The sequence below is a fragment of the Calonectris borealis genome, chromosome 1, assembly GCF_964195595.1.
Source record: "Calonectris borealis chromosome 1, bCalBor7.hap1.2, whole genome shotgun sequence".
In the NCBI taxonomy this organism is placed as follows: Eukaryota; Metazoa; Chordata; class Aves; order Procellariiformes; family Procellariidae; genus Calonectris; species Calonectris borealis.
The window spans coordinates 216,440,194-216,449,795 of NC_134312.1; the positions used below are offsets into that span (position 1 = coordinate 216,440,194).

Consider the following 9,602-nt stretch of genomic DNA (forward strand, 5'->3'; position numbering starts at 1 on the left):
GGGGACGTGCCGGTGGACTTGCAGCACCCACGGTGCTGCTGCGGGAAGGAATGAGAGGGAAGATCAGGGAGCTGATGAGTGACCAGGCGGTGGCCGTGTTTCTCCTCCCCGCAGCCCTCCACCTCATCGGTCGCCTCGGACGAGAAGGTTGATTACGTGCAAGTGGACAAGGAGAAGACGCAGGCGCTGCAGAGCACCATGCAGGAGTGGACTGATGTGCGGCAGTCCTCGGAGCCCGCCAAGAGCACGAAGCAGTAGCGCCTGGGGCAGGCAGCGAAACAGGCAAATGTCTCGGCGGTTTTCTCCAGCTGGGGCCCCGCTGGGCTGCCAGCTCCGCTCGGGCTGGATTTCTAAGACTTGTCTGCGGAGGGGAGGGGGTCTTCGTTTTTTTTTTTTCTTTCAAGACAAAAAGAAACTTAATTTCAGGGGAAGACTTGGCGGATACTGTTTGCCAGTGATAAAGACCAATTCTGTTCGGTGGCTAGGTTTGTGCTTTAGCTGCTGGATGCACTATCCAGGAACTTCAACTTAGCAATACCAGCTTTCACCTTACACATCTTTTGCTTACAGCTATTAAAGCCACCTTGTATGTGCTAACACTGCATCATCTCTCCCCGTCTTCTTCTGTACCGTACCCCCAAACGGTGCCATGCAGGTTTGCAGCATCTCTCATAGGATCATCCCCCAACTCTGATTCCCCACTCCTTATGATTGCCCTCTTCTCTGCCTCCTCCCAATCCCAAAACTGAGCAAGGACCATTCCTTTTGAAATCACTTTTGTTGTCCCATCTCTTGTAAATAATATGTTCAAAACCTCTGAGGGCTATTCTCCTCCCAGCAGGACAGCCCCCATGTTTTTGGTTGTGGCTGTTAACTTTTAGGAGCTTGAAGAGCATCCAGACTGTCCCACTGAGCTGACTTACAAGTCCACGACTTGCCCCATCATACACACACGTATATGTCAGCACATACTCACACGCATGCATGCATGCATAAAGCAGCCAAGTTTATTGGGGTGTCTTCTGCTGTTGATGCTCTCCAGCATCTCTCAAAGTCAATGGGCTGGAAAGATTGGCTTTGGATGGCAGAATTTAAGCCCTGACCCATTACCTATCTGAAACCAATTGCCTGTGAATCTGGCCCTGAGAACCAAAATCTGTCCTTTGTGGCACCGAAAGAAGCCCGTAGAGTGAGAGTCCTACATCCGTGGCCATCATGAGAAGCTCTGTGGTTGAGTATGAGGAGCGCAGGGAGGCTCTAGAGACCCTGCATATCTGACTGGCGCGAGGATGCGTGACAAGGAGGGAGTGGGAGGCTGTTGCGAGGACCGGGAGAAGGCAGATGCTGTACTGCAGAGGTTCGTCTTGGGTGAGGAGGTCCGGTAGGGTGTATCTTGGAAGAAAGGAGTAGAGTAATTGAAATGTTGGTTGATGGTGAGGCCTTAGGTTTGGGAAGAGGCTGGTCAGGAGAGTCAGGGCAAGGTGTTTCAGTATTAGCTTTAATGTAGCATTATGGTTGGTTTGTGGTGCGTGCAAAGGGCTGGGCTAGATATTTTCTCCCCATCTTCAGCAATGTTTCTTCAACACAGAAATGGGGCTTGTTGACGTTAACGACCCTAGGCTCTAATTATGGATGCTGTTGCCTCTTGCCAGCATCCTTGACACATTGAGGCTTTGGGATTGCTCCCCAGGCAGCTGCCAGGCGCAGAGAGCCGAGAAGGAAGAGACAGTTTATTGCAGAGATAATAATTCATGATCTCATGAAAACAGGAAGGACTAATGATTGCCATGGAGCAGCCTGATTGCCAGACAGCGAGCGCTGACACGGATAAACAGGCTGACTGCAAACCCAGAGCCAAACGAAGGAGACGTTAGAAAGATTAGGTAATAATATTTATTAAATAACTGGAGCTATTCTTTCTGCAAGCTGAACCCCTCCCAATGCCACGGGCTCTACATTCCACCAACACCACCAAGTTGTATTTATTATTGATGCTTAAGCATTAACACGTTTGTTTAAGCTTGGCCTGAGTTTGGAAAGGGCCAGATGTCACCCACACAGGGATAGGATACCAGTCCCTTAAGGGCTGCATGCTGGTAAAATAAGTCTTGAACTTCCAACACCAGCTTATATTTTCTTCTTGTGTGCCATCAAGGGGAAGGATATTAATGAAAAAGCTCTGACAAACCTTTTAAGATGTTAAAGTGTTGGCCTTTTACAGGAATAATGAAGCAAAAATCCTAATGCTCATGGTAAAAATAATAATGATCTAGGAGAAAAAAGAAAAAGACCCAAAGGGGAAGATTGAGCACAGCCAGATGCTTTCTGAAGGTCGGGGAGTGTCTTACAGCCTGCAAGGGCCTTTGCCTCTCATTGGGGGCTTGCATGCTTGCATGGTGAGATAATGAAATTAAGATCAGAGTACAGTGCTTCGTATTTCTATAGCCCCTTTCATCACTGCATCTCAGGGGAGACTAAACATTGGGCCTGATCCAGAGCCCACTGACGTGTGCATTCACCCGGCTGGGAGCGAGCTCCCCATCCCCACCGAAAAGCAAATGTGACTCAAGCGGGAAGCTGATTTTTTCCTATTTCATCCTCTAAACTGCTAAGGCGGACACAAAGGAAGATGAGGTTGGGGGAGAAGGCTTATGGTGCACGCTGGATGTATTTCCATGCCAAAATTGTGCTGTTCTCCTCCTATCACACTAAAACTAAATCTGGGGTGGATTGCAGCAGCAATTTTGGGAATAGCCCTTTATGCTGCTTTGGGTATGTCTCAACAGTGCAACTGTTCTCAAGATGAAAGTGAGCCCAGATCCAGGCCAAAAAAACCTTGAACCGGACCAAAAACCTGGAGAAATCAAGTGACAAACCATGCTCGGATTGAGTCTTTTTCTCCACCTGGGAGATGGGGGGCTCAACAAGTCCCAGAAGTACCCTGAAAGTGGACCGGCGAGGAGGAGGCAGCAGCAGTGGTCATTTCTGATGGTGCAGTGGCTTGAGAGACAACACAACGGGTTGGGATGCGTTGTGCTGAGTCAGTGCTCTGTACTTCTGCACTGGACTAGGTGCATCCAGTACCCACTCCCACATTTAATCCAAAGCATTAATTAAGATTGGAAAAGCCTTTCATGGTACTGGAGAAACTAGTCCTTTTTCTCCACGTCCCACAAATGTCTGTATTTGTTCATGGGGCAGGCACTGGCATGGGATAGCTCTTTTCCCAGGCTCAGCCCTCCTGTTTTGATGATTTGCTTTCACGAGCATCCCCAGTAACTGGCCCTTTGTGCCAGACCAGAGACCAAGACAGCCCAAAAGTAGCTATTTTGCAACCGCTGGTTGCTGGTCCCTCCCTGCTTTGCAGTGAGATCTATGTTTTCCCAGAAACAGATATATTCCTCCATATTTTTTTCTGCTGAGCACCAAGCAAATGGCCCCTACAAACTAAGTAGCAGCCCATAGACTCCATGCATTGCCATATAGACATGACTATATCAAACGCTTCCTGAAAGCCATTAAGTAATCAATGGCTGCAGTGGAAATAGTAATTCCTGACGGTTGCCGAGCTGATTACAGCAGTCCCTGATGATTAATGTTTGTGCAGTATTTAGTCTTAAACCATATTGAAAAGCAGCTGGTTTAATTACATGGACTGCCAAGAACTTTGTCCTGAAGGCATTGAGTTTATCACATCCACTCTATACTTGGATGCTCAAGTCTGACTGACTCTTTTGTTAGAAATAGGTATTTTAGGAAGCTGAGAACGTTGCAAATGATTCATTTTAATTGCAATTAAAATGGCTTGAGTCTTCACGTCAGAGCCTGCTCTTCAGCTCTACGGTCCCTTTCAAGAAAAAGGATGTGCTTGCATGTGTGTGTGCGCGCGCTCATGGAGAAGGGTTGGCTGTGGGACAAGCATCATGACCTCAATATTTAGTTTTATGAAGTACCAGGGCCATGGCTCAAAGCTCTCCCCAAGCTTTAAAATGACTAAGCTGGTGGTTTTAAAGGCAGAAATCTCCAAAAGTGTGTATCCCTCGCTGTGCACGTGCGACTGCTGCTCATGGTTCCCCTGTCTGGTGAGATGTGTGAGCTGCCTTGGAGCTGATTTGCTCTGAACTGACATTTGAGTGTTCGGTGGGAAATACATTTCCAGCTCTAAATGGATGCCAGGCTTAGGCTTAGTCTGAAGTCGGAGAAAGAAAATACATGAGTGCAGTTGTACCAGGGCAAAGCTGAGTGTCTGGCACATAGGGCCAAATCCAGAGCCGGAACCAAAAGGTAGCTAAGGTTTGGGTTGACTGGGGGCTAACTGGGATGGATTTGAACCCAGGGCCACCAGCTACTGACAAGGGTTATATATGGGGGAACATGAGGTTGGGAGGAATGAAGGCAGGAGTTTGCCAGCAAGATTTGAGTCTTGGTCCTCACCACGTCCTCCTTTGGCATGAGCCTCGAGTCAGATCTAGAGAGAAGGTTTGTGGGTTGTGGAGAGGGGTTTTGCTCAGTAAAGGCCATGCACTGGTGGGAAGGGAGCTCCCACCACTTTTGGGACTTACCCAGGATGCTTCGCCCTCAAGGGAGTCATCCTGCCTGACAACATGATGCCTTAGTGCTCTGGCTTTCGGGGAGCCCCAGGCCAGGTGCCCAATACTCAGCTGGGCAGGAGAAGCCCTACCAGAAGGGTGGTGGGCATCTGGCCATGCTGCAGGATACCTTGCTCTGGGGCTCCCTTGGACCGATCGTGGGGTACCAGTGCCATGGCTTCACAGGGCGTCCCAAGAGGTTGTGCCATCTCCATCCTTGGAGTTTTTCAACACCAGACTAGCTCAAGCCCTGAGCCAGAGGATCAGAACCCCATGGCTGACCCTGCTTGGAGCAGGGAGTGGAACTAGAGACATCTCTCCCCCCTGATTTACCCTGAGACCCTGTGCTGCCAGGGCTGAGCGGGGACTCCTCCACGTGAGGGAAGAGGTCAAAGGCAGTACCTAGAGTCCTATAGCATCCTAAACAGGGCCAGGATGAAGCCAAGTAGCAAGGCACAGCTCAACCCTTAAAGCCATACCCCTGAGCAAGGTGGCCTAATCCACACCGGAGCCATTCCTTGCACCTGGGAGAGGACTGGCTGGCCCAGGCCAAGTTATCCAGGACATAGACACACAGTACAAGCAACTGGGGGACAGCTTGAACCTCTAAATTTGTTAGGCTAGACATCGACCCAGGGCTCTCTGGAGCCCCACGTGAGCCCCTGCACTCCGGAGTCCCAGTCCCTTGAGTGTACCGGGAAGACTTGGCTCCTTTTGGCCACACATTAAGCATGGGTCCTTGAGAGGGGTAGAGCCATGCCCAGGTCATATGTGGTGATGGGCTTCAGTAGGAAGATGTTTAAATAGTTCCCAGGTCCTGTCTGATATTCCTGGCCTGGGAGAGGAATAAGGGGATGGTTTCCTCAAGTCATGCTTTCTTTGTGTCAGTGTTTTCCCATCTGGTGACATTGCTATTCCATGTAAAAGTTGACAGCCGCACTGTGTGTCCCATTGGAGGGATGTTGTCTGGATGAGATGGGTGCAGTGTGGCTGTGCCTATAGAGAAGCCCCACTTGTAACGGGAAGAGCAAAGAGCAGAGCCTAACCCCAAACCCAGGCAGGGATTGAGCCAGAGGACATGCATGGCCATCAAAAAGCCATCAAGAAAATCAGAGGGATCAGTCTGGCATCAAATCACAAAGGCCAATAAACCAGTTTAGGGCCCTTGGTGAGTCTGCATGCCTCTCTTCTCTGCCCAGAAAGCACCAACCTGCCCACGTGTACACAATGATCTTGTGACTGTTAATGAGGCTCTTGTGGGTAGAGATGTGCACCTTTTGGTCATGATTTCTCCTTGGCCTGGAGCAGTTCATCCCTCCATCAGCTTGTCCTTGGTGTCTCATCCTTGTGGTCGCAATTTTATCTCCTTGTTTGCAGCTCTTAGAGTTGCACTATTAATCAGCTTGCTACTTCAGTGGCTGCTCTTGAGAAAAGTTGATATGTAGCAAGTTGTCACCAAACAGCTCTCCCCCTGCCAACCCATGGCCAGCCGGTCCTGGCTCCTGGTGTCCAAATTTCAACACTGGCCAGCAACATCTGGAGCAGGAGCCGGGCCACATGGCTCCATCTTTTGAGCTAAAAGAGCTTCTCAATGGACTTGCTTCCAATAAGCAGGCTCTTAATTTTCAGTGCAGCCCACTGCTAACATACAAGGGTGCATTTTTAGGCTGGTGGGTTGACTCTAGGGGAGAGATTTGCCCCAAGACCAGGAGATAAGAAGCCATCACTTTTATTGTTGTTCTTTGGGTGACACCACACTTTATCTTCAGGTGGGACGAGAGGGTTCATTTGAACTTTCTGTATCCCCTTTTCTCTCTGGCTTGTGAAATGAAGATTTTTAGTACTTATTTCCCCACCTCACAGATGTGCCGTGAGGTGTAATGAATTGACATTTAATAATGCAAAGAGCTGTTTTGAGTCTGCGTGCAACAGCCGGGCGGCATGTGGTGCTACCCCGTTGTCATGCCCAGCATCACACACGACACTGCACATCCCACTCTGCAAAACTCATTAAAAACCCTTCATCCTTAATTACCAAGGTGGAAAAATCTTGGCAGGATTTTCTCCTGAGCGAGGGGGTGGGGGAAAAGCCATTTGCACAGTTTCAGCATTCTGCTGCCACATTGACCCTGAAAATACCACGGTTTGTTTGAGAGCCCTTTGGACGTGGCAGCTGAACCACGTCATGGAGAGGGGAAGGGAGAAGGACCCTGGGCTCAGTGGGGAGCCCACCGATGAATCCCATAGGGTTAGGACCAAACCTTTAGAGTAGTTATGTCCCACTCAACCCAGACCTTGGCGAAGCCAAGGGGTCTCCATTGACTTTGGGCATCATTGCGTGGGAATGGACCCAGCCAAATTAGGGTAGTTGTCTCCATTTGTTTCTTAACCTGCTGCGAGAGGTGGTCGGAGCCCCGGCTTTGAAGCCGTCGCGTCGGCAGCCGATTCGCAGGGATGTTTTGTGTGTTTCAAAGCCTATGACTGTTCTTAAAGAGGAGTATTTTTAATTTTTTTTTCCATTTGTAGAAGGAAGGACAAGAGTAATCTGTGGCAAACTGTACAGTACGTGTCTTCTTGTGGTGTCACTGTTTGAATGGTTATTAAGTTTTCAAATCACTGTGGACAGCTAATCACTTAAGTTATTAATTTATTCTTTGGGGTTTTGTTGTTTGGTTTTTTTTAAGTAATTTGAAACAATTATTTATCCTGTAAATCGGTCTTGAGTGAAGCCTAGATAATACTTTTTTTGCTGTTAATAAACATGGTACATGCCTGACGTGAAGGTGATCTCATTTCTAAGTACTGTATATGCAGCAGGAAAGCAGCGGGAAAATAAAAGAATGAGAATAAAAAGACATCTCTCACTGGTGACTCCCAGCATGGATTCAGAGTGGGGAGAGAAAGGGGGGAATTAATGACCGGATCAAGTTGAATTATGCAGCACCTTTAAAGCTTTCAGAGCATCTTCCCAGCGTGTCGCCAAGTATCTTCTATAGCTTCAGGTGTCCTGTATCTGTGCAGTGAGGGCCTCTAGGATGCAGTTAGGGTTTTTCCTGATACCAGAACCCAAACCATGTGTTTTTCAGCTGCTAACATGAATTTCATACCATATATCTGCTCCAGGGATACACATTGGTATATGCAGGGTGAGGACAAATGCTGCTTTCCTTGCCCATCAGCAGCTCGGCACCTGTGAGCCCCAGCTCAGGGCACCAAATCACCCATAAAACCTAAGCACAAGAACAAATCTTTTTCCCCAGAGTTAAAAGTTCAACCTCCCCCCTTCAAGACACTTGTATCTACTTTAAAAAAAAAAAAAACACCTGGGGAAAGACACCTCCCTACAGCACAGCACTTGTAACCCCCTTTTTTACACAAGAATAGCATCACCTCACATCTGCAGCACATCGGGATCTGGGATCCCAAACTGGAGCTGAGGACTCCACTGAGGGCTCTCCTCGGCCAGGGACATGTGTGACACTATAGGCCATGCTGTCGTGTATAGAATCATAGAATCATAGAATCATTAAGGTTGGAAAAGACCTCTAAGATCGTCGTGTCCAACCGTCAACCCAACACCACCATGCCCACTACACCATGTCCCTAAGCACCTCATCTACACGTCTTTTAAATACTTCCAGGGATGGGGACTCCACCACTTCCCTGGGCAGCCTGTTCCAAGGCCTGACCACTCTTTCAGTAAAGAAATTTCTCCTGATGTCCAGTCTAAACCTCCCTTGGCGCAACTTGAGGCCATTTCCTCTTGTCCTATCGCTTGTTACTTGGGAGAAGAGACCAACACCCACCTCACTACAACCTCCTTTCAGGTAGTTGTAGAGTGCGATGAGGTCTCCCCTCAGCCTCCTCTTCTCCAGGCTAAACAACCCCAGTTCCCTCAGCCGCTCCTCATCAGACTTGTGCTCCAGGCCCTTCCCCAGCTTCGTTGCCCTCCTCTGGACACGCTCCAGCACCTCCATGTCCTTCTTGTAGTGAGGGGCCCAAAACTGAACACAGGATTCGAGGTGCGGTCTCACCAGTGCCGAGTACAGGGGCACGATCACCTCCCTGCTTCTGCTGGCCACACTTTGGCCAGGATGCCATTGGGTAGGCATACCTATACCATGCCATAGGTATAGGCATACCCTCTACTATGGTATATACTTTACCAATATACCATATACAAATATTACTGTTATTCCTAACACTAATATTAATATAGTATATACTATAATTGGTATAGCATATATAGTAACACGCTATACTAATGCTATACTAGACTTCTGTAAGGCCTTTGATACAGTCCCCCATAACATTCTTACCTCTAAATTGGATTTGATGTATGGACCGTTAGATGGATAAGGAATTGGCTGGATGGCCGCATCGGAAGAGTTACAGTCAACGGGCTCAGTGTCCAAGTGGAAATCAGTAATGAGTGGTGTCCCTCAAGGGTCCGTAATGGGACCAATATTAATTAATGTCTTCATCAATGACATGGACAGTGGGATGGAGTGCACCCTCAGCAAGTTTGCAGATGACACCAAGCTGAGTGGTGCCGTTGATGCTCTAGAGAGAAGGGATGCCATCCAGAGGGACCTTGATAGGCTTGAGGAGTGGGTCCATGTGAATCTCATGAGGTTCAACAAGGCCAAGTGCAAGGTCCTGCACCTGGGTTGGGCAACCCCAAGTATCAGTACAGGCTGGGGGATGAAGGGATGGAGAGCAGCCCTGCCGAGAAGGACTTGGGGGCACTGGTGGACGAAAAGCTGGACATGAGCCGGCAATGTGCGCTCGCAGCCCAGAAGGCCAACCGTATCCTGGGCTGCATCAAAGGAAGCATGGCCAGCAGGTCGAGGGAGGTGATTCTGCCCCTCTTCTCCGCTCTGGTGAGACCCCCCCTGCAGTGCTGCATCCAGCTCAGGGTCCTCAGCAGGGAATGACATAGACTTGTTGGAGCGGGTCCAGAGGAGGCCACAAAAATGATCAGGGGGGTGGAATGCCTCTCCTATGAAGAAA

The 9,602-nt window shown here is 48.9% G+C and overlaps 1 protein-coding gene across 1 annotated transcript in view; it reads left to right on the forward strand.

The window, feature by feature from the left end:
* GAB2 (GRB2 associated binding protein 2) overlaps positions 1 to 8,452 on the forward strand; it is a 101,802-nt gene extending 93,350 nt beyond the window's left edge. Inside the window, exon 10 of the mRNA XM_075140263.1 lies at positions 115 to 8,452. Within this exon, the coding sequence (XP_074996364.1) occupies positions 115 to 258 (144 nt within the window). The 3' untranslated portion in view covers positions 259 to 8,452. The remainder of the gene's footprint in view (positions 1 to 114) is intronic.
* Positions 8,453 to 9,602: the final 1,150 nt, after the last annotated feature.